This window comes from Bos grunniens, chromosome 9 (assembly GCF_055505025.1).
Source record: "Bos grunniens cultivar Pamir isolate PY7600 chromosome 9, Bosgru_T2T1.0, whole genome shotgun sequence".
NCBI classification, from domain to species: domain Eukaryota; kingdom Metazoa; phylum Chordata; class Mammalia; order Artiodactyla; family Bovidae; genus Bos; species Bos grunniens.
In genome coordinates, this window is record NC_141173.1 from 87138662 (window position 1) to 87163293 (window position 24632).

Sequence of the window (24632 nt, forward strand, 5' to 3'; positions counted from 1 at the left end):
AGATTTCTGCTAGTCCCTAACTCTTAGTGTTAGCATATTCCTTTAGAATGCCAGTGTTTTTTCCATTTTAAAACGTTCTGCTGTCGGTGTCTGATTTCTATGGACATACAGAAGCTTACTTATGGCCTCAGTGGTGGTACTGTGGTTACAGTTTACCCTTTTCTCTCACTCCCTTTTTCTTGAGTATCTTGAGGAAACATGTGGCCAAATATGATCTCCATCTAGTTTTCTACATCTCTGCGTTTTGCTTTCTGAAGGCGATGAGGGTGGATGGGACTGTTATTCAGAATTCTGCATCTATAGATCAAACTTCCTATTAAGTATGACTGGTACCTTCCATGTCTCATTCAGCCATGGGGTTCAGTGGTAACCTGGCATCTGCACCATGCCTGCAGCTCCAGCTTCATACCACCAGAGGCAAGAACACCGGGCCCTGCTCGAAGGCGGTAACACAGCTGGAGAGATCCTCTGAAAGATCCAAGTGGTTTTCAAGTTTGCCTCATAACGTGCTCGGTAGTCTCATGTTTTAAACACAAATAGCCGAAACTTCTTCCAGTAACACGCGCTTTGGATATCAGATTAATATGGAGCAGGAAACACTTGCAAAAAAGAATCCACCCAAAAGAAAAGGCCAATATGCCAGCATCAAAGGCTTAGAGTTTTGTATTACAAAATGGAAAAGAACATTACCCCATACTGAGCACACATTGCTGAAATAATCAATGGCCAATCAATGATGTGCCCAATTCTGTCAGTTGCTATCATTCTTTATGAGGGGGTAAACTAATCTGGGACTGTTTTCAGATTCAGAGAGATTTAGGAGTTCTGAGGCTGAGTCCCAGGACAAAGTCTTCATCTAAAGTGTTGGTGTGTGGACGAGCTTTTCTGCTTCTTAAAGGCTATCATTATTTATTTAGGGCTCAGAAACCTTTGTATTTGAAGTTCATCTCTTTTATATGAAGCTGGTCTCTCTTGTGGGATGCTTTTATGTCACTTATTTTCCCATAGGTTTCTCTTCATTTTTTTTCAGTAAATTTCTTTCTTTTCCTTTTTTTAATAAAGTGCAGTGCTATAGAAAGATAAGTAAAAAGGATTTATTTGGCCCACAAATGCAATTCAGTGTCACAAGCCATGTTTTTGAACATCTTTCACATGCCTGAACTTTCTGGTCTCAGGAAGAACTCTTAGGAAATGACTTCTTGGTGGGATAAGGGTGCCCAAAAGACTCCTCCCCGTGATGGCCATGCTGACTCTCTTGTCCACCCAGGGACAAGGTGCCAGGAGGTACCAGCCTGGGAAGTCCCCAGTGATCCCAGTGCAGTGTAGCCACCTCACACTCTGGGCAGCTCTCTCCTGGAACTGAACTTGAAGTCAACCAGACTCTCTGAGAGAATGCAATAGTGTCTTCAGGAGCAGGGCAACCCTTTCTATTTCATGTTTTATTTATTTAAAGGAAGACAGATTATCCTACAGCATCACCATTTTGCCACCCAAGGCCTTGAAGGTCTCCTTTGGGGCTCCCCAGGTGGTTCTATTGGTAAAGAACCTGCCTGCCAATGCAGGAGACATAAGAGACACAGATTCAATCCCTGGATTGGGAAGATCCCCTAGAAGAGGACATGGCGACCCACTCCAGGATTCTTGCCTGAAGAATCCCATGGTTAGAGGAGCCTGGTGGGCTGCAGCCAATAGGGTCACAAAGAATCGAACACAACTAAGTGACTAAGCACACACACAAGTTTGGAAGTTTAAAGTCATTTCAATTATAACTAAAGAGAACCATGCCCCAGAAAATCTGCTTGGGAGCATTATGGAAAATTTCCCAGCTCACCATGGAGAGCACATATGCCAGATTGCTGGGCGCCAGACATATGTCTCTCAATTGCTATTGTTTCCTGCAGACGACAGTCAAGAAATATTCAATAGAGAATTGGAAGGAGATTTTCCTCTTAAATCCACATAGAGCTTTAACACACTTAGGATACGCCTGTGCTTGGATTCATCATTGCAACCCTAGCTATGGAGTCTGGAATTTAGCTTGATGGATGGCATCTACCAGTGGGCAGCAGTGGCTTCAGTCCTACTCTGCAAACTGAACAGAAGGCTCAGAGGCTTTTGGTTGGGTTGTGCAGGCCACTCACAGTGAGTGTTACAGGTTGAACCCTCAGCCAGTCTACTTACCGGGACTGAGGCCTCCACTGCCCCATAGCAGGCTGAGGGCTTAGCTGAGCCTCTGAGAGCCTGGTTCACTTCATCTTGTCCTCTACAGTCTGTTAGGAAGCTAACAATTGCTCTTCACAGAAGGCGTCTTTTATGAATATATATACATAAAACTGAACGTGAAAGTGTTGGGCACTCAGTGTGAAAGTGGAAGTGTTAGGTGCTCAGTAGTGTCCAACTCTTTGTGACCCCATGGGCTGTAGCCCACCAGGCTCCTCTATCCATGGGATTCTCCGGGAAAGAATCTGGACTGGGTCGCCATGCCCTCTTCCAGGGGATCTTTCCAACCCAGGGATTGAATGCAGGTGTCTTATGTCTCCTGCATTGGCAGGTGGGTTCTTTACCACTAGCACCAATTGGAAAGTCCATATACATATATTTGTTTATATAGGCCATGCCACGCAGCTTATGGGATCTTTGTCCCCCGGCTAGAGATTGAATCCAGGCCCTTGGCAGTGAAAACACTGAGTCCTAACCACTGGACCACTAGAGAACTCCCAAGGCTTCTTCTGTTAGCAAGGTTTTCTTCTCCTTTCCTGAGATGAGAAAGAAGTGTAGACACAGGTCACAGTCATTGGCTTTGAGCCAATAGACTTGGGCTTGAAATCAGCTCTGCTTCATAGCAGCTGTTTAACCCCAGACAAGTCTCTTAACCTCTCTGAGCTTCAGTTTCTTCATCTGAAAGGAGAGGATGGTACCCTCACCAAGCTATTTGGAAGATTAACGGAGACAATATACTCCTGCACAAACGTAGCTTCCAGGGCACTTTTCAAACCATCTTATCCGATTCCTCACTTTCAGTCTCTCATAGGGCAAGGTTTTCAACAAGTGCTCACGCTAGCCTAGTCTTTGATTTTCAAAGGCAAGACCAGCACAGTGGTTCCAGAGTCTATTTGTCATAGTCTTGAGTTCCGGTATTCGCTGGCATTCTCCATGGTGGTGTGTGGCCTGAGTCCTCTGTGGGATTCAGCTTTTCCTGTCGTAGTAGAACTGCCCATTTAGTGCCTACTGCTCTGAGCGGCTTGATTTTAAGGCAGTGTCTCTTGTCAGGAATTAAGGAGGAATTGTTTTCCTTCTGCACGATTTTGAGAATCACCTTTGAAATCAATAGAGTTGTTTTCTTATGCAGCTGTTGAGGGCACATGAAGTCGACCGACCACATCCTGCAGCACATTCCCACTTGTTCTTCTCATTTATTTGTAATATAAACCAAGAGAAAGTACAAACACACCCCATCTCAGATGCAAATTGAAGCCAGGCTGTATTTCCACATATAAAATGGAGTAAGTAACCTAGCGGAAAAAAGAATGGTGCTAATACTTAGGCACATTTTACTAGTAGTTGCTAATGCCAAATTAACAGCTTTTAAGAAGAGTTAGGGAATTGTTACAGAAGAGTACTTTGATTAGAGCCCTTATTTTTTCAGTGTGCTAGAATTAGGATTTTATATATACCAGGCTTCACTAGTCAGAGTCAGGGAAACGTGTGTGTGTGTGTGTGTGTGTGTGTATTAGTCACTCAGTCGTGTTCAACTCTTTGCAACCCCGTGGACTGTAGCCCACCAGGCTCCTCTGTCCATGGAATTCTCCAGGCAAGAATACTTGAGTGGGTTGCCATTCCCCTCTCCAGAGGATCTTACCAATCCAGGGATCGACCCCAGGTCTTCCTCATTGCAGGCGGATTCTTTATTGTCTGAGCCACCAGGGAAGTCCAGAGAAACAGAATTCCATAAATTTGTGGAGCGTTTAAAAACATGAAAATCCTCTTGGCGTGGTGAAAGTTAATCTTGTGCTTCTCCCACCCCTTGCCATTTATGTGTAGTGTGCTTTACATAAGCTCAGAATCTTTCCTCAATAGTTCTAGCCCTCGAGAGACCCCAGAATTTCTACTTGAAATGTGAGCAACAAACTTTACTTAGGGAACAACCACCACCACAGAAATGTACAACGGGAAGATAAATCCATATTCGTGCCTGAAGGTGTAGAATATTGTAAATATGTCATTTTTCTCAAATTAGCATATAATTTCTATTTTTTCTTTTCCTGTGGGGAGGTGGGGCTTCTGGGATCTTAGTTCCCCAACCAGGGATGGAACCCATGCCCCCTGCATTGGCAGCGAGGAATCTTAATCCCTGGACTGCCAGGGAACCCCCTTAGCACATAATTGAAAGAAAAAAATTTAAACTTAAAGTGATTCTCAAGCTTATCTAGAAAAATAAACATGTGAGTTAGTGATTTTTTTTAAAAAGAAATGAGAGGAAATTTGCCCTACAAGATTCTGAAATGTTAGAAAGCTGCTGGGTTTAGTGTGATGATGCAAAGGCACAAGGTCAGACAGACAAGTCAATGGAACAGAAACAGATGCTGGTGTAAAAAGTGCTGTGGTGTAATTTAGAGACCATTACAAAGAAAGAGTAAATAAAGGTGTCATATAGTTGGCTAAATTTTCAGAGAAAAAAATGGAATCTCATGTTATATTATAGGGCTTAATAAATTCCAGATGGTTCTAAAGAGTAGGTTTTTTTTTTTTAATGGAAACAATAGAAATAGAAGAAAACAAGGTGGCTATTTTTGTGTTGATGGAGTATTGTGATGGATTTACTAAGTATAAAAGCAACAAAACACATACATACATACAAAGAGAATAAGAATATATACATTTAATTGAAAGTTTAAAGTGAATATGTCTAACACACTTAGCAAAATTATTTTTTGCAGCAATGATAAGATTTCATATTGTTAACATCTTATCATTAATATTAATAAAGAATTTTTATAAATCCATAAGCAAAACATCAATAGAAAAAAATGGAAAAATACAAGTAGCCAATAACTATTTTAAGAAATAAGCCCACCCTTACTAATAAGCTAGGAAATGCACATTAAAAAGGACACCTTGTTTTCTTTTTTTTATGTTAACTAATTGTTTATTTTATTTTTTTTATTTATTTATTTTAATTGGAGGCTAATTACTTTACAATATTGTATTGGTTTTGCCATACATCAACATGAATCCGCCACGGGTGTACACGTGTTCCCCATCCTGAACCCCCCTCCCACTTCCCTTCCCATACCATCCCTCTGGGTCATCCCAGTGCACCTTGTCTTCTATTAAAACATCTGTTACAGGGACAAACACTGGCAGAATGAGAGAGTCTCTAATAATGAGGATTTTGCAGAGAAATAGCATTTTAGGAGACTGCTAGAGGTTAGGACAAATTACTACAAGCTGGGGTAAAAATAATTTAATAATAAATATTCAGAGTAATTTGAATTTACATATTAAAAATCTTCAGAATGTCATAGCTGGAAGAATGATCGAAATGTCCTGTATCTTGATTGTAGCAGTGGTTTCACATGTATCTATAGCTATCAAAACTCATAGAATTGAGTACTTTAAGTGTGTGAGTATGTTAGTCGCTCAGTCATGTCTGACTCTGCAACCCCATGGACTATAGCCTGCCAGGTTCCTCTGTTCATGGGGATTCTCCAGGCAAGAATACTGGAGTGGGTAGCCATTCTTTTCTCCAGGGGATCTTTCTGGCCCAGGGATTGAACCTGGATCTCCTGCATTGCTGGTAGATTCTTTACTGTCTGAGTCAACATGCTCTCAAATACATTTAATGTATTTGATTTCTACAAATCAATGATTTCTCCATTTAATGTAGGTGATTTCTCCAAATGTGATAGGACATAAGTTCAAGAGAAAAAGATACCAACAGTGCTTAAAATATGGCACCAACTTTATTCGAAAAACTATATAGACTCAGGATTACAATTAAATTGGAATATCTCAAAGATTTCAAGGTCGTTATTCTATCTCTGGGTGATAGGAATCTTAGTGACTTTTTCCTTTATTTCCCAACTAAAACGTAGTGAGCATGTAAGTAGAATTTTAATTTTTGGAAAAGGATTATTAATTTTAGGAAAATAATTGAATGGTCACATGCAATTTATATGTGAAAGAGGGAAGTAGAAACAACACCCACCAGATCTCTATGGCATTGCTAGTATTGAACAGACCTTTCATCCCTTCTCTCTTCCATATTCTTTTCTGCACATGCAGCCACATGGAGCATGAAGCGACAAATAAGAAACATCATTTCCTGGGGGGCAGCACAGTTACCTGCAGATGGAATCCAAGCCCCAACTTTTTGTCACTTCACCAGCCCCACTCCTAAACATGTCCAATCTACCATCAGCAACTCTCCCTTGGAATTCTTTGAATTGCCAACCAAATTCTAGCCAATGAACCCAATTTTGGATACACACACACTCACACACACAGCTCTTTCTGAATATTGGAGTTCTGAAACGGTGTAAGGGTTTCTAACCCTGAAATAGTAAAATTCTATAACTCTGTACTTGTCAAATAGCCTCAAGATTTTTATCTTGATGTATGAACTACAGTTTAAACACCAAAAGGGCAGGAAGTAGCTTCCTAGGGCTGAATCCTTGACCTTTTGGGGCAGTCATATAGATATTAAGATCATTTAATTACAGGAGGTTAGCTCATAGATCTTTTCTATTGCAGCATGACCATCCTTAGTCTGAAAACAAATTGACTTTACTCTGCAGTAGCTGACTCACTTTCTGCCCCACAAGTCATCATTGTATGAAGATTAAAAGTCAGTATCAGGGTTAGCCAAACCAGATGTGAAATGTGCAATTATTTTCGTGTCAGAGAGTGAAGTTTAAATATGCATCCTTCATTTGTTTTTAATTGAGTGATTACAGATGGCACCTAATAAAGTCTTCATGCTATGATATCTTGAGGTCATTGATTTATGAGTTTTGCTAGGTGTAGACACTCCAAATTCTGGTCAACCCCCCTGGCATTCCATAGCATGATTCTAAAGGAATGTTTAAATGACATTTGCCTGTTTACTTTTTCTCTTGACTGATGAGGATCCTTTCTGAGAGGTAAACACTAGTGCTATTCAGGAGTGAAGTTTAGGCTTTGTTGATACTTTTCAATCAAGTAGATTTTCAAAACTGCTTCAAAATGAAGAAGCAGAAATTAAAAGCCATGGACTTCTCCTTGGATGAATATTAGCCATAATCATCATATAAATTGATTCTGAGTTTTTATAAAAGTAATGATCAATTGCACACACACACACACACAAAAAACAAGAAACTTGAGGGACTTCCCTGGTGGTCCAGTGGTTAAGACTTTGCACTTTCACAGCAGGGGATGAGGGTTCAATTCCTGATTGGGGAACTAAGATCCTGCATACCTCACGGTGTGGCCAAAATAAAATAAACCATAATCCCACCATTTAAAAAAATAAATGTCAAGAGTCAGGGGATGCAGGGAAATGGAATGTGAAGGTGAACTGCTATGCCTCCTCCCATTTGACTTGGACTCCTGTATCATCATTTGACTGTCTCTAGTTCTTTTTCACTTTGTTTAGAGTGTTTGTAAAGGCCCTTAGATCAAGGCACCAGAGTCAGGGCAACACCCGGGCAGGTGGTTCAGCCAAGCTAGGATGGTGGCTGGGACAGAAGGTACAAGCAACTCAAACACTGGACACATTGGGTGGCTGCAATCTGGAGACAGATCAGAAAGGCAGCCCAAGGAAAGATGACGACAGTGTTGGGGCTGGGTGGTAAAAGTGAAGGCCACAGCCCAACGAAGGCTCAGGGTGGAGTATGGATGCCATAAGCTGAGAATGAGCCTCCAGAAAACTTGTTTAGTCATCAGTGAAATCTCAGTTTCACATGGAGCTATAGGTTTTACACAGCCATGTTCACGGGGAAACACCTATGTTCAAAAGTAGAGAATCCAAAGCTTCCCTCGGCAGTCCTTGGTCAGCCCTGTGAAATAGAGCTGGCCAGAAAAGACCTAGGGAGTAAGGCAGCCCATTTGTCCTTCTTGGGGGCCTCCACCAGATAGTGGTTATTATTTTCTGGGGGAAAAAAACTGGAGGGACTTCCCTTGGTGTTCCAGTGGTTAAGACGCTGTTCCTTCACTGCAAGGGTTGCAGGTCTGAACCCTGGTTGAAGAACTAAGGTCCCACATGCCACGTGGTGAGTGTGGTCCACAAAACGGGAAAGCCAGCACAGAAAAGGAAAAGCCTTGGGACTAGATCCGATTTTCCTAACACTAATTCATGGATATTATTGGGTCTTTGGGGGGCTTCCTTCATGGCTCAGACAGTAAAGAACCTGCCTGCAATGTGGGAGACCCAGGTTCAATCCCTTGGTTGGGGAAATAACCTGGAGAAGGAAATGGCTACCCCCTGTAAAATTCTTGTCTGGGAAATCCTATGGACAGAAGAGCCTGGTGGCTATAGTCCATGGGGTTTCAAAAAGCTGGACACGACTGAGTGACTAACACTATGGGTCTTTTGACCAAACATCTCAAATTGATTCTCTTTGTGTTTTATTATTTAGCTAAATAGCATGTTATGCTATAAGAAAGCAAGTCTGAATTGGTTTTGATCCAATTACATAGCCCAGGGACTAGGCAGAAGGTTGAATGCACAGCTCCAAATCTCAGCAGGGCCATGTTCTGTCCATTCTAACTTGAGCATTTTATTGTATTTCCCTAAACTGCCCACTAGTGTAATAATGGGTTGTGGAGAGTTTCTTACAGAATATTCCATTTATTTCTTCTCTGAAAGCATTTCAGATGCTGTAGTCTTGAATTTTTTTTTTTTAAGTTTGTTATTTGTCTAGCCCAGGCAAAATGTAGCAGAAGAGAAAATGGATAGGAAATAGATAGTCCTACCCAAATGGAACTCTGGAGAGAGAGAAAGACATGAAACGTCCAAAATACATTTTTGACATTTGAAGCATTATGTAATCAATTCTAGATTGTGTGACATTAGTTAAGCAAAAGGAATAGAAAAATTTATAAAGCTAGTTAATATGCAGGCAAGAAAAATCTATCTATAACTGTACATGAATACTCTATGGCAGGGGTCCTCAGTCCCTGGTATCCAGTGCTTGATAATCTGTGGTAGAGCTGATGTAATAATAATAGAAATATAAAGTGCACGATAAATGTAATGCACTTGAATCCCCAGAACCATCCCTCCCCTCAACTCCCAGTCAGTGAAAAAATTGTCTTCCACAAAACTGGTCCTTGGTACAAAAAAGCCTGCTCTATGAGATACAAATCTTTACTTTCACTGAACCACCAGTTCTTAAAATTTTGAAGGAGCAGGGCTTCTTAAAGTCTTGATGTCCCTAATTGCAGGAAGTGTAATTTATCCACTAAGTTTCAATTAAATTTAAACTTAAATTATTTTGTTTCAGTTGGGAAGATAAGTATTTTTTTGTTTTAGTAGCAGAATACTGCTCCTCCAAGAGAATAAATTTTGAGAAAGATGATAACAATAATACTGAATATCAATAATTGCTGTTGTTACAGTTAACACCTATTTGGAAACTTATTGTGTCCTACGCACATTTTTTAAGCCCTTTCGATATATCATTTCATTTAATCCTAATAACATCCCTATGAGATAGATACTGTTATTCTCTGCATTTTACAGGTCAGTGAGCCAGTCATCAGCAGAGCCAGTTTTCAGATTCAGGCCTGGGTTTTCAATACCCTCTGCTCTTGGCCATTCTACTGCCTTTCCATGTAAAGAGCAAAACTGAAAACGTGAAGCTCTGACGGAGATAGGTTAGTTAATAAAAGTTATGATTCTGGGGAATCTTTTTTTTTCTGTTAAGTTCTTAGAATCCAGGGTTTCTGGAAAGCTTGGAAATTCTGTTGAGATGATGTTCATTTATATGCTAGATATGCTGCTTTGTTCTGTTGTTTTTTGTTTTTTTCCGGGAGAAATACATTATTAGTTGAAATAAGCTGACTGCTTTAATAAAGTGCTTGCAAAGCCTCAGTCTGGTGAACAGTAAAGTCATTTGTATCAGTCATGCAGCAATTTTGCTTTTGAGAAGGATTTTAATGAATCGGGGAATGGAATTTAAGAAAGCAAACAATCCAAGGAAAATCGCTTATTTTTCTAAAATAGCAAAGCAAAAATTGGAATCGTTTCCAGTCTAGTTGCTGCAAATGTCTGCTGGAGTCTTAAAAATTCTTAGAGTACATGATTTATCATATAGAACAGAAAGGTGATTAATGAGCACTTCTTTAAGATCTTTTTTATGATCCTATCATCATTATTCTAGTTGTTTAGATAGGCAAATATTCCATGATGTATTCACTGTTAAAATTATAGCAAGTTGACCTTCAGTAACATTTATTTTTAAAGGTATTTATCAAAATATACAATCTACAGAAATAAATATGATTACTAAATAGTGAAATCAAGTTTTTTAAAGTATAGTTGGTTTACAGTGTTGTGTTAGTTTCTGGTATACAGCAAAGTGATTTAGTTATATATGTTTATATTTATTATATATATCTTTTTCAGACTCTTATACAGTAGAACCTTGTTGTTTTATTTTATATATAATAGTTTGTATCTACTAAATCTCAAACTCCTGATTTATCTTCCCCCTCCCCTTTCCTCTTTGGTAACCATAAGTTTGTTTTGTTTCTGTTTTGTGAGTGAATTCATTTGTATCATATTTTAGATTCCACATAAAAGTGGTAACGTATGATACTTGTCCTTTTCTTTCTGACTTACTCCCCTTAGATAGATAATCTCTAGGTCCATGCACACTAAATAGCATTATTTCATTCTTCTTATGACTGAGTAGTATTCTGTTGTATATATTCACCAGGTTTTCTTTATCCACTCATCTGTCATACGTCAATGGAAATTTAGGTTGCTTGCATGTCATGGCTATTATAAATGGTGCTGCTATGAACACTGGGGTGCATGTATCTTTTCTAATTAGATTTTTCTCTGGATATATGTCCAGGAGTGGGATTGTTGGATCATATGGTAACTTTGGTTTTTTAAGGAACCTCTGTCCTGTTTTCCATAGTGGCTGTACCAATCTACGTTCCCAACAACAGTGTACGAGTGTTCCCTTTTCTCCACACCCTCTCCAGCATTTATTGCTTATGGACTTTTTTTTTCTTTTTTGCTTATGGACTTTTTAATGATGGCCATTCTGACCAGTGTGAGGTGGTGATACCTCATTGTGGTTTTGAGTTGCATTTCTCTAATAACTAACAACGTTAATATTTCTTCATGTGCCTATTGGCCATCTGTCTTCTTTGGAAAAATGTCTATTTCAGTCTTCTGCCCATTTTTTGATTGGGTTATTGATTTTCTTAATATTGAGCTGTTTGCATATTTTTTTTTAAATTAAGCCCTTGTCTGTTGCATCATTTGCAAATATTTTCTCGTAGTCCATAAGTTGTCTTTTCATTTTGTTTATGGTTTCCTTTGCTGTGCAAAAGTTTATAAGTTTGATTGGGTCCTATTTGTTTATTTCTGCTTCTATTTCTTTTGCCTTGGGATACTAACCTAAGAGAACATTGCTATGATTTATGTCAGAGAATGTTTTGCCTATGTTCTCTTCTAGGAGTTTTATGGTGTTCTGTCTTATGTTTAAGTCTTTGAGCCATTTAGGATTTATTTTTGTGTATAGTGAGAGGTTGTGTTCTAACTTCACTGATTTACATGCAGCTCTCCAGCTTTCCCAACACTACTTGCTGAAGAGACTGCCTTTTCTCCATTGTATAGTCTCGCCTACTTTGTTGAAGGTTGCTTGACCATTAGTGTGTAGGTTCATTTCTGGGCTCACTATTCTGTTCTGTTGATCCATATGTCTGTTTCTGTGCCAATACCATGCTGTTTTGAAGACTGGGAGGGTTATGCCTTCAGCTTTGTTCTTTTTCCTAAGTCAATTTAATAATATTAATTTGACTTTGTTAGCCTGTTAAAAAATTATTGGCTGTCAAATATTTTTATAAAGCCCTTTGTTACTTAGGAAGATCACTGGCATGCTATGATTAAAGGCTGTGGATATCAATAAGCTTAAAAACACTCCATGCTAATGTTCAGGGTCATATTTCATTCATTTAAAATTGTGGCATTTTTTACTATTTGCTGTGTTCATTTTTATGTCTAAAGACCTATCCTGTATGTGGAGTAGAGATTTCCATGACAGTTATGAAAATGACCTTATTCACCACCTGCTGCCATAAGGCACAAGCTTGAGTGTCAACTGTTTTCAACTATTTGACAGCGTATGTTGTATTTATCATACATTAGGAAAAATTAGTCATTCATATATCTATCTAACCAGGGGATGAGCTAACGGTGTCATTATTGTTCAGTCGCTCAGTCGTGCTAGACTCTTTGCAACCCCACTAGACTGTCTTACACCAGGCTTCCCTGTCCTTCACTATCTCCCAGAGTTTGCTCAAACTCATGTCCATTGAGTCAGTGATGCCATCAATGGTGTTATATAGAACTAGAAACTGATTCCCTCATAAACATTCTAAGTAGATATAAAGAATTATGTGCTCAGTTGCAATCATTAACTTCTCAAAGAGTCAGATCTGAATACCTCAGGGAATGCACAGAGGTCACGAGGGCCTAAAAGCCTTCAGTGATCCTCAGGGTACTGTCCTTTCAGCCCAAAATTGCTAGAATTGGAGCTTATGTCTAGTGCCAGTTTTGGAGCATCAGGCATGGCGACCAGAAACACAGGTATGAGATCTTTGGGCTGAGCCTAGCCATGATCACTGCTGGGGGCTTGAGAGAGAGAACGGTGGATCGTATGCCACTACCTATCACTCCTGCCAGAGCACCAGCAACACTTGGGGGCAGGAGTGACTCCCTGTGCAAATACCACCCCATTCCATCACGCCCAGTGGCTCTCCACCTCCTGCTGCTTTGGACTTGGTGGGATAAAAAAAAAGGGGGAGAAACAGAAGTTCTTATGGTCCAGAGGGTTCTGCAACACTCAGAAAAGAAGAGTGAGATTAAGTCTAACTGAAGAAGAATCAAAGCTCTTTCCCTCAACTTCATTTCCAGCAAACCAAGCCTTCATTTCTTCAGTTCAGTTTAGTTCAGTCACTCAGTGGTGTCCAACTCTTTGTGACTCCATGGACTGCAGCACGCCAGGCTTCCCTGTCCATCACCAACATGCAGAACTTGCCCAAATTCATGTCCACCGAGTCAGTGATACCATCCAACCATCTCATCCTCTGTTGTCCCCTTCTCCTCCTGCCTTCAATCTTTCCCAGCATCAGGGTTTTTTCCAAGGAGTCAGTTCTTCGCATCAGATGGCCAAAGTATTGGAGTTTCAGCTTCAGCATCAGTCCTTCCAATGAATATTCAGGACTGATTTCCTTTAAGATGGACTGGTTGGCTCTCCTTGCAGTCCAAGGGACTCTCAAGAGTTTCCTCCAACACCACAGTTCAAAAGCATCAGTTCTTCAGCTTTTCTTCTTCATTTCTTATCTCAAGTAAAACCCAAAAACTGATGATTGAGTTAAGTAGTATTATTAAATTAGAATCCTTTTTTTGGTAGAAATGGTACAGTTTTCATGGAGTAACATGCTAACTTTACGACTTTGATCTTCAACCCCATCATCTCTGTGATCTTCAACCCCATCATCTCCGTGAGCTCATAGCTAAAGGAGGTTATAAGCATACTAGCACTATCTTTATAGTCTCTTGCAATTCCAGATGCTACTGGGGCCAAAAGTGACCCCAAAGCTTAATGGAAAAGCTAATGAATCCATACAGGTTTGATTTTTAAAACCTGCTATTTTAGGTGAATTTCAGTAGATTTATCTAGTAATGGAAAAGGGAGTAAGGCAGTAAAGACAAGAGAAATGTGAATCAGAACCATGGAACTTGCAAAGACTTGAAATGCTCAGCCTTTTGCAAAGGTACAGAAACTTTGCTACTTTATAACATTTGATGGGTCAGAAAGGGTCAGTGATTTTCCTCTCTTCTCCAAAGAGAAAGGTGAGGGAAAGCAGGACATTTTAAAACTGAACCGGGGACTCCTAGTTTCTCTTCATGAGAACCCTCAGCCTCCACAGAAACTCACAAGACATCTTAATGAAGAAACTCGGGACCTTGGACTCTGAGCTGTGAGGGCTGCGAGCAGTGCAGCCAGGAGGTTACCTCAGCTCGGACCAAGTAAATAAATCATTTGGTAAAAGCCATTAAAGGGAAAGGTTACTGGAAAGTCATAAATGAACCAGCCTGTCTATGGCTGGTTTTGCTAGAAACCATTTGAAATTTTTAAAATGTTTCTCTGGGTATGATTTAAGAAGAGGACCATGACATAACTAACCAGTTTCTATTATTATATCAAAATGAGGTAAAAAATAAATATGGTATGGATTCAATTCATTTATTCAATTTTATGCCGTTAGGTTGTTGTTTTTAGAACATCATGAAACTTCATCTCATGCCCCAAGAAAACTAAAATGTAATGGGTTACAGCTTTTCCGTTTGTTGATTTTTCTCCTTCAAACATCTTTGATTTTCCATCCTTTGAATAGATATTTTTTCCATGTCTTACATGTCATTCAAATTATTCTTTTTTCCTGTCTCCCACTTCACCTGTCTCTAAGACAGTTTCTAAAGTGAACCAGGACTGACAGAACTTAATGATACCTATGAACACTTTCTGGAAACATTAGCATCCCTTTCTTGGCTGCTTCTAATGCACCAGCATGGTCTCTCCAGCATCATGTGTACGTCTGCTCTATCGTGTCCGGCTCTTTGCAACCCCATGGACTGTAGCCCGCTAGGTTCCTCTGCCCATGGAATTTTCCAGGCAAGAATACTGGAGTGGGTTGTCATTTCCTCCTCCAGGGGAGCTTCCCAACCCAGGGATCGAACCTGCGTCTCTTACATCTCCTGCATTGGCAGGCGGGTTCTTTACCAGCTGAGTTACTGGGGTTCTTTTTAGTTCTCCCCTTGCCTCCTGTCTTACCAAAGAGGAAATCTGGAGCTCAACAACACAATTTCAGGCTCGTGTCACGTCCAAACCGGCAGCTTGTCCTCTGTCTCCCTTCCGCTCAACATCACAGGTTTCTGCAGCTTCTCACAGCCATTAGCCAGGGAAGTTTGTGTCCCCACTGACCATCTTTGTTTATAAGCCACTAACTGTCAACACCTGTTATTGTTCCTCTTCTCCTCTTCATGTGTCAGAAGAATGAAAGAACTTAATTTTTCTCATCAGAAGACGTTTACATTTCTATTCTACCTCAGTAGATATACTTCTCCCCCACTATCTGTTTCGAATAGCAGCTTCTGCCCAAAAGCAATTAATCATTTAAATATCTTCTCTTGGAAACTTGCAGCGAATGTAGCCCACCATCTTTCAAATCGACTCATTGGAAAAGAGCCTGATGCTGGGAAAGATTGAAGGCAAAAGGAGAAGCGGGTGGCAGGGGATGAGATGGTTAGACAGCATCACCAACGCAATGGGCATAAATTTGAGCAAACTCTAGGAGATGGTGGAGGACAGAGGAGTCTGGCATGCTGCAGCCCATGAGGTCACAAAGAGTTAGACACGACTTAGCGACTGAGAAACAACAATCATCTTTCATAGGCAAGTTCTAGTTACAAAGACAAGTTTCTATCACAATCAAACCTTTCAAAAAGATACTGTGAGAAATGTATTGTTTTATTCTCAGATTACATTTGTAAATTTTAACCTCTTTAACATTCTTACAGTATTTAAATGTTCACAGCAAATATTTACCACTGTTCTTCAAAGTAATAGCCATGATACCCAGGCATTTTCCCTGAAGGTGGTCTTGTACCTTCTGGTATTAGCTTATCAATTTCAGACCTTCCTTAAGTAAACAAATGGATCTCCTCCATACAAATGGACAGTGGCAACTTCATCTGCAAAGCAATTTGGGCCTTTTAGATATTCATACTGTCTTACAGAGCATGCAGTCGAAAATCTGATCTAAGAGGAAGAGACAAAGCTGTTAATTCACATCCTCCTAAGACCTGGTACTACCAATGTGCTATCAGTTACCCAGATAAACTAATTTTAAAGTGACATTGTAAATTCTCTCAGTGGAATTAATGGCATCCTTGGAACTTCACTTCAGGCTTTCCTGACTTGGATATGGTTATTTTGAGTAGCACCTTTTATTAACCTAACTTTTTAGTGCCTGAGCAAGAGGTTAAATTTCTCACTTATCGACGTGCTTGTCTTCCATGTAACAGCTACTTCATTGAAAGCCCTTCAAGGGTTTATGAAAATCTCACCATGTTTAACATTACAGAGAAAACATCCAAGTTTTGGGACTCACCTTAGGTTCACTCATCAAGACTGATCACTGTGATAAATATAACACTAAAACAACAACAATGAGAATGAATTAGACCATATTGTGCTGAGAAAATTTATCTAGAATTAATGATAAAGCAAAAGCTACATTCTGAATATGTAGTTTATAGATTCCAAGAATGAGGAACTACTCATCATATGGTAAAATTTACTAAGAATTTTTGTGCACTAACCCATAGCACTCCCATATAAACGCTATGCTTAAGGACTTTCTATTGTCACAGATGCTAGGTACAAGATCTTCAAAAAGTCCTATGCGTTTTAGGTCTTTAGTTAAGTTATAGTTGGGTTGACACTGTGTAAAGTTAAAGAAAATGTCTTAAAATTTAGGAAAACTACATTACACAAATTTCAGGGTCTTTGACAAAAGAGCTGTCAGAATTGAAGACCTTATCAGCTATCAGAAGAAGATTCACTACTCAATATCTAAAGCTACCATTTGTTTTAGGGAGACATGCAAAAAGGCACATGATCACTTATGAACATGGATGTTTATGTCATATTGTTCAGTCGCAGAAACTGTAAAACAACTCAGCTATGTAACGATAGCAAACTAGCACGTGACCTATACAGCATCCATAAAATGGAGCACACAAAAATACATTGCAGGGAATTCCCTGGATGTCAGTAGTTAGGACTCAGCACTTTCACTGCTGAAAGCTCAAGTTCAATCCCTGGTCGGGAAACTAAGATCCTTCAAAGCCATGCAGTGCAACCAAAATATATACATATATATATATATATATTGCAAAATATGACTTGGAATAATTAATACTGTAGGTGAATCCTTGTCATCAGTTAAGTTTTAAAAGACGGTAAAACTAAATAAACAGTGTAGCAGAGATCTATTTGACAACTCATATACATAAATAAGAAAAAGACTAGAAGGATATATATTACTACAATAAATGTGAGGATATAAAATCACTTCATCTACTTACTCTTTTTCCAAAATCTATATATTTGCATATGTGTGTATGTATATATATGTTAGTATGTATACATATGGTCTGTATATACTATGTACATCATAACTAGAAAAATGAATTTTTAAGCTGTAAAAGACTTTTCCAGAAATTGATATTTAAAGCTAAAGGCTTATAAACTGCACAAGGACTTTATTTTGATCCTATACATAAGCAGATAGGTAGCTTGATCTATATGAAACCCTAAAGAAGAAAATAACAGAGAAATAGAAAAATGACACAAAGAAGTATCCTATGGCTGTGTCACGATCTGTAGTGTAGCAGAGTGACCGTGTGTGTCAGCAGTTGCCTTTAACGCCATCAGAGCTAGACTTAGATGAAGCAGTGTGTTTGCAGGGGAGGACCTCTTCCCTGGCAAACGAGAGGACCGTGTGTGTGTGAGTGTGTTTGTGTGTAGAAGACAAGTAGCCCAAGCCTGCCAACAATATACAGACTGCGAGGAAGACAGAGAAGAAGAAACTTGCATATAAAGTAAAAGCAGAATTTATGAGATTGTCAGATGTCAAGACATTCGGACAGAACTACTGGGTCAGTGTTTCTCTTCATCCATTTTGTTCAGATAAATCCATTTGATTAAGCTGCCCTCATCAGTCATTGACAAGGGCTTCCACAATATTGATCCAGATAAAGTAGAAAAGGTAACAAAAATGCATTTCTTAATAAAGGTTTTGAACAGAAAGTCTATTTCTAACATTTTCTTACTATTGCCACAGTAAGTCTTCCAATAATTTTTTTTCAGGAATGTATTTTCAAACAGAAATGTTCAGTTTAATTGTTGCAGTGAAAATAAATCCCTCTGTTGTTGCCATTCTCAAGCTCAAGCCAGTATTTTAATGGCAAAATGCTGTGTTGGGGAAAGCATGCGTGTCTAATTGGGTGGGATATCCTTTCAAAGAAATATAGCAGCTTTTTTATGATCTGGGTCATGAGGCCAAAGTTGGGGAGAAAAGAAACAGGAACAAATGCCCTCCACCCAGTGAACAAGGGCAGCAGGAGAGACTGGGGAACTGGGCCAGCTGACCCGGTGGGCACCGGGGAGCCCCTCACCCCCATTACTCGGAGCTCATGAGTGTGTGAACAGGAGAGCAGGGATGTCTCTTCCAGCCCTGACACATTTCATTCTAAGCTTTGGGATCCGAGTGGGGTTTGACACCATCAGAATCGGCTGGGGTGCTAATTGGAAATAATTGCATTGTGCAGCCAGGTGTTCACTTGGTCGCACAGAAGGACTCAAAGGCAGCATTCAGCGCCCACCCCTCAGTGGTGCCCCCACGTCTCATCTCTCTGATGCTCCCCTCTGACGGAGCCCTTCGGGGCCTGCAGTAAATCGAGGATTCTCAGATCTCTTGGGAAGTGGTTGGGTGAATTATATACTCGTTTCTCTCTTTATTGTTTACTTTTCCTCCTCTAGCTGAGAGCCTGTGGTTTCAGCTTTTAGCGGTTCTTATTTTCTGGACTCATTTTTTGTGCTTCAGTTCAGTCACTCAGTTATGTCTGACTCTTTGCGACCCCATGAATTGCAGCACGCCAGGCCTCCCTGTCCATCACCAACTCCCGGAGTTCACCCAAACTCATGTCCATTGAGTTGGTGATGCCATCCAGCCATCTCATCCTCTGTCGTCCCCTTCTCCTGCCCCCAATCCTTTGCTTAGTAGATACTTAATGCAGAGGCGATGAATGAGCAGAGGCCAGGCAAGAAAATCCTCCACCACCCACCCCCAGCAACTGAGGGTAAGTGTTGTCGAATTGGCTTCCCCAGACCAAGAACCTGGGAACCCCTCCAGTGGGCAGCCCTCATCTCAAGAGTCCATGGGGTTAGGACACTGCCTGAACAATGTCTCTGGAAACGCATGCTTCCTTGCAGGGCTGCCTGCCTGCTGTCCTCTCAATGGGCCCTCGTGACTCACAAGCCAATTGCTTTTGCTTCCAAAATTCAAAGCAAATCGGAGATATTATAACAAGTCTTGGGACTTCCATGGTGGTCCAGTGGTTAAGGCTCCGAGCTCCCAATGCAGGGGGCTTGGGTTCCATCCCTAGCTGGGGAACTAAGATCCCACATGCTGCAAGCTGTGACTAGAAAAAAAAAAAAAGAATCTTTTTTCTCATCCATCAAGGGAGCCCAGAACTTTCAGCCATTAAAAAGAATAAGAAGTAAATCGTGTAACTTTCACTTGGCTACATAGAATCAAGGTGTTCTTGAAATTCAAAGTGAGCTCAATTTATTTTTTATTTATTGGTATTTCCAGATCTGGAAAGAAGATTGCAAAAAAAAAAAAACCCTCTGTTGATTTTACCAACCCCAGGCTCCTAGTCAGCCATGAAGCGCTTTTTGTTCTTTTCTCCCCTAATTGCCTTACCTCCGAGAAGTTGGTCTTAACATGCCATCCATCATCCCAGTGGCAAATCAGACGTGGCCGTTTCAGCCAACACACTGCTGCGAGCCACAGTGACACACATTCATTTCCGGTGCAGGCAGCTGCAGTGGAGCCGCCTGTGTTTGAACTGTGTGGCCTCCCTGTGTAATTCAGGAAATGAGTTTACTCTATCTGTGGCGAGCATCATGTTCACCGGTTTTGGGAGCAGCCGGCAGGGCGTGGGGCTTGGCAGCACCCCCTCATGCTGGTTAATGCCCCAGCCCCACTCCACCTGACCTTGACTTTCATCACACCTGCCACCCAGAAAAGTATACCTCTTCCCTTGGGTGCTGGGAATGTCTGGATGTTCTCTAACCTGAGATGTGTAAACCCCAGTTCACTTTTTAAAAGAGCAGGGCTTCTTGGTGGATCACCTCTCAGCTCCCCTGAGGCTGAAGAACTGATGCCTGTCTTTCAATAATGCTTTTTCCTCGCCAGTGGTAAAATGTGGCCCCCCATCTGGTTGTTATTCAATTTGTATTCATTGCTTTTGCCCATCATCTCTGCTGGACTTGGTTCAGACAAACTCAGATTGTTGGGGCGAGGGGGCTTTGGTAGGTGTGTATTTACTTCAGTCAAGGGAGGGGATGCCAGAACCAGCCCAGGATCAGAAAAGATGGCAAGTCTGCGGTGAGGTTTTGTTATTTTGCATATGGTGAACCATCTTGGAGGTCATAAAGCAAGGCCTCTGTCCTCTGGTGCAGCAGCTGGGTTTACACAGTATTTCCAGATTGTTTATTTTGGCCCAGAGCCAGGGCGACATCGTTTTTCCATTATGCTCGTTTGACAGATGAAGAGGGGTGGGGAGGGAGACTTCACTGGGCAGGTCTGTGATTTCCTTGTTATTTACATTAGAGGGACTTTTAAGAGTTCTGAAGATTATGAACCAGTCCAAATATAATGTCAGTATGGCAAAGCTAGAAAGAGCCACTGCTTTTGCAAAAATCTACATCATGGGCAGTAAAGTAATATCCATGGATGACCTCAGCTTGTGGCCCTGTTGGGTGCATAGTTAGTCACTGTTCAATCTTACATACAGACAGGTTGCTGGTAAATGATATTTAGCATTACATTTAAAAAAGTTAAGGGCTTTCCTAGTGGCTCATATGCTAAAGAATCCACCTGCCAATGCAGAAGACCTGGGTTCTACCTCTGTGTTGGGAAGAGTCCCTGGAGAAGAGAATGGCTACCCACTCCAGTATTCTTGCCTGGAGAATTCCACGGACAGAGGAGCCTGGTGGGCTACAGTCTGTGGGGTCACACAGAGTCAAACATGACTGAGCAACTAACACACACTCACATACAAAAAAGTTAAGTTATCAGTGTTTGCTTGGCAGTGCCCTGGGAGAACAATGAGGAAACCTAGCCTGCTTGCCTTCGACTGGCAGGCATCCTATGCAGACAGGAGCACTTGGTGCTGAATGGAGCCTTTCCAAGGTCATTGTGGAAGTTGTCCTTTGCAGTCCTTTCCCTGAGGATACTCCCAATGGGCTGGTCTGAAGTTCTTCCCCCAGGGAGTGTGCAAGACTAGCCAAAGAGCCACAGTTTAAATTCTGTTCACAGCAAGCCCTTTACACTTGGGTCAAGTGCATGTGATCTGAATGAATGTTTTCCTTCTAAATGAAACATTTTCTTTTGCTGTTGGAGAACTAGCAATTAAAAAGTACCCCAAATGATGACAAATTAAGTAATTGAACAACATTGGTATAGAAAAATTTGGTCATAAAGATGTTTTATTGCCCCAACAGTGTTTAGATTTTTTAATTAATGACTGTAAATAATGCATGTGACATAAACTCATTAGCCACAAGGTCATGGTGTGTATTATATGTTTCTGCATAGGTATTAATGTTTGTAGTAAAAGTCCCTTATTGCAACATTTCTTATTCAGTCACTAAGTTGTGTCTGACTCTTTCAACCCCATGGACTGCAGCACACCAGGCTTCCCTGTCCTTCACTATCTCCTGGAGTTTGCTCAGATTTATGTCCACTGAGTTGGTGATACCATCCAATCATCTCATCCTCTGTCATCCCCTTCTCCTGCCTTCAATCTTGAGATGACATCCAACCATCTCATCCGTCATCCTCTGAGAAGAGATTCCTGTCTTCAGTCTTTCTTCACATCAGGTGGCCAAAGTATTGGAGCTTCAGCATCAGTCTGTCCAATGATATTCAGGGTTGATTTCCTTTAGGATTGACTGGTTTGATCTCCTTGATATCCAAGTATGTGAGCAAACTCTGGGAGGTAGTGGAGGACAGAAAAGCCTGGCGTGCTGCAGTACATGCTGTCAAAGAGTTGGACGCAACTTAGCACCTGACCACCAACAATGAAATGATCTGTCACCATAACAGCGTTCTCCAATGGAGTGGCTCAGAAAAGCAAATAATGCTGCCTTTCCTGAAGGACCTGTGAGCCTAACCTCCCCTATCAGCCTACCCTAGAGAAATTTGATTTCTAGACATGGAAAGTTTGCTCAGGCAGGACCTTCCAGTAAGGAAAGAATTTAGCAAAAAAAAAAAAAAAAACACATATGTACAGTCAACACCAAAAGTTGCCCTTCGTGTTAATCCAGTCTTACAGATGGATTTAACATACAGGTTTCAAATCAACAAACCTTTATTGAGGGTCGTTATGTGCCAGGCGTGGAGCTGGGCACTGGGGATCTAAAAATGAAAAAGACACAGTCTCTTTCAGTCTGAAAACATTTTTGCTGGCTTGCAGGTTTTTCACCAGATCCTCCCAGACTTACCAAAGCATTCCCCTTGACTTAGAACACTCAAGCCCTTCTTTTCAACCGATGTCCTTAATGCCAGAATACACACAGGGCAAGGAGAAGTGGGTGGTTATAGATTTCCACTCAATTTGGAAATTAACAGCCAGTGATGAAGCAAAAAGGTGCAAGACTGGGAATCAGAAAGCTCAATTTCTAGTTTCAGGACAGTCACTCATGCAACCTTGAACCAGTCCTGTGACCTCTTGTGTCTTCAGGTTAAATGGGTTGTTGTGAGGATAGTGAAAACATGCTAATCCACAGAGCTCTATGCACATGAAGGGATGCTATTTTGATGGGTTGAGGAAAGAATTCAGGGGAAGGCTGGTTATTGAGCTGTTTATGCCACTTTTTATAAAGCTTTAATAATGCAGAGAGCTGACGCAACTCAGCAGTCTTCCAGCCGACCTTATTGTATAGTCTGGGGGATTTGTCTCTGCCAGCATTGTACAATCAACTACAGAATTTTCTGTTACTGGGGGTCGGCAGTGTAGAAAGGGGTCCCCATTCAGAGCCACTTCTCAGTGGGAAGCCAGAACTTGGGAGCCTGGAAGAGTTTGTCCTCACATAGTCCTGACTCTATGGCTGACTTTGGACATGTCTGTAAGGGAAAAAACCATCCTTCTTTTGCTATTCAAATAAAGACATCAGAAGTTGTTTTCTGTTTGCTTGTTTATTTGCCCTTCTGATCATTTCACAGCTCAAAGCCAGTGCCTACTTTGAGGAAATTTTCAGCAATTATTATGATTTAATGGGTCTTCTTTGGCCAATCCCTCAAGGTAAATAAGAAAAGTGAAAAAAAAAATTAAAAGCCTCCTGAAACCACAGCCTTCCTTTGCCAAAATGTATTTATTAATTAAAGGACAGAGTCAGAAAAACATGACATAGCCAGCACTGTCATTCCCAAAAGGCAACTGAACCACAAAGCTAAGCACTGGAATTTACAGACTCCAGTGGGAGCTGAAAATTCCCAGATGTGAGGGTACACCCAGCAAGCATGGGTCTCTTGAGGGTTTCCTATGAAGCATGCTCAGATACTGCCTTTGTCTCCACTTGGCTGTGTCTGCACCTCACAGACACAGCCAAGCCTTCTTCAGGTCTGACTATACCCTCTTCCTTCTGTTGGTTTCTCCTCCTTCACTCCCCAAGCATGAGTGGAGGGTGCTGTGTTTCCCCAGGTGCTGAGCTGTGAAAGTGCAGGGATAGAGGGGGTACCACCCCTCTCCAGACGTTCTCAGCGTAACAGGCTCCATTAGAAGAGCAGCTAGGTGGAACTGGTGGAAGACAACAAATCCAGGGAAATTTCTTTTTGAAGTTGCAAGGTGGCTCAGAGGCCTCCTAAAAGTTTTCCATCTTTTGGAAACATACACACACACACATGCAGAGATGTACCCTATCCATTTAGGCTGGCCCACATAGCAGACCTACATGATCGAATAGTTATAGTAGTTATGAAAGAGCCAACTGAGGACTTGGCTGGTGGTCCAGTGGTTACGACTCTGCGATTCCACTGCAGGGGATGAAAGTTCGATCCCTGGCCCGGGAAACTAAGATCCTGCATACTGCATGGCATGGCCAAAAAATTTTAAATAAAAACTTAAAAAACAAAACCAAAGTCACTGCACTTGAAAAAGATTGCTTCTTTAAAAAAGAGACCCAACTCCATGTGGAGTACTTAAGACAAGTTCACTGGGCTTGGTCCCTCTACTAGGGGGTTCTGACTAAGATGAGGAAACACTGATGCCATGAAACCAACCAGAGGGAAATGCCCTGTCTGCCCCCATGGTGAGCAGGCCCACGAGCTTATACTGTGAGCTCCGTCGAACCATAAGAAACATGAAGGGTTAAGAATTTGGGCTCAGTAGTCAGACTGTCTCAGACCCAACTTGTGGCTTCTCCAGTTACCAGCTGTGTGACCTGGAGCCAAGGTACCAAATTCCAATGTCACATCTGTAAAATGGTGATAATAAGACAGCCTGCCTCACTTTGGAAAGATTAAATGCATGTTAGATAACTTAACAGTCC

General features: G+C 41.1%; 1 protein-coding gene across 3 annotated transcripts in view; it reads left to right on the forward strand.

Moving 5' to 3' along the window:
* The window catches only part of UST (uronyl 2-sulfotransferase), a 317213-nt gene that overhangs the window by 287134 nt on the left and 5447 nt on the right, over positions 1–24632 (forward strand). Inside the window, exon 8 of one of the 3 annotated variants that reach the window (XM_086318226.1) lies at positions 352–24632. The exons of the other annotated variants lie outside the window; for them this stretch is intronic. Coding sequence (XP_086174352.1) covers positions 352–530 — 179 coding nt within the window. The 3' untranslated portion in view covers positions 531–24632. The remainder of the gene's footprint in view (positions 1–351) is intronic. 3 annotated transcript variants of the gene reach the window in all.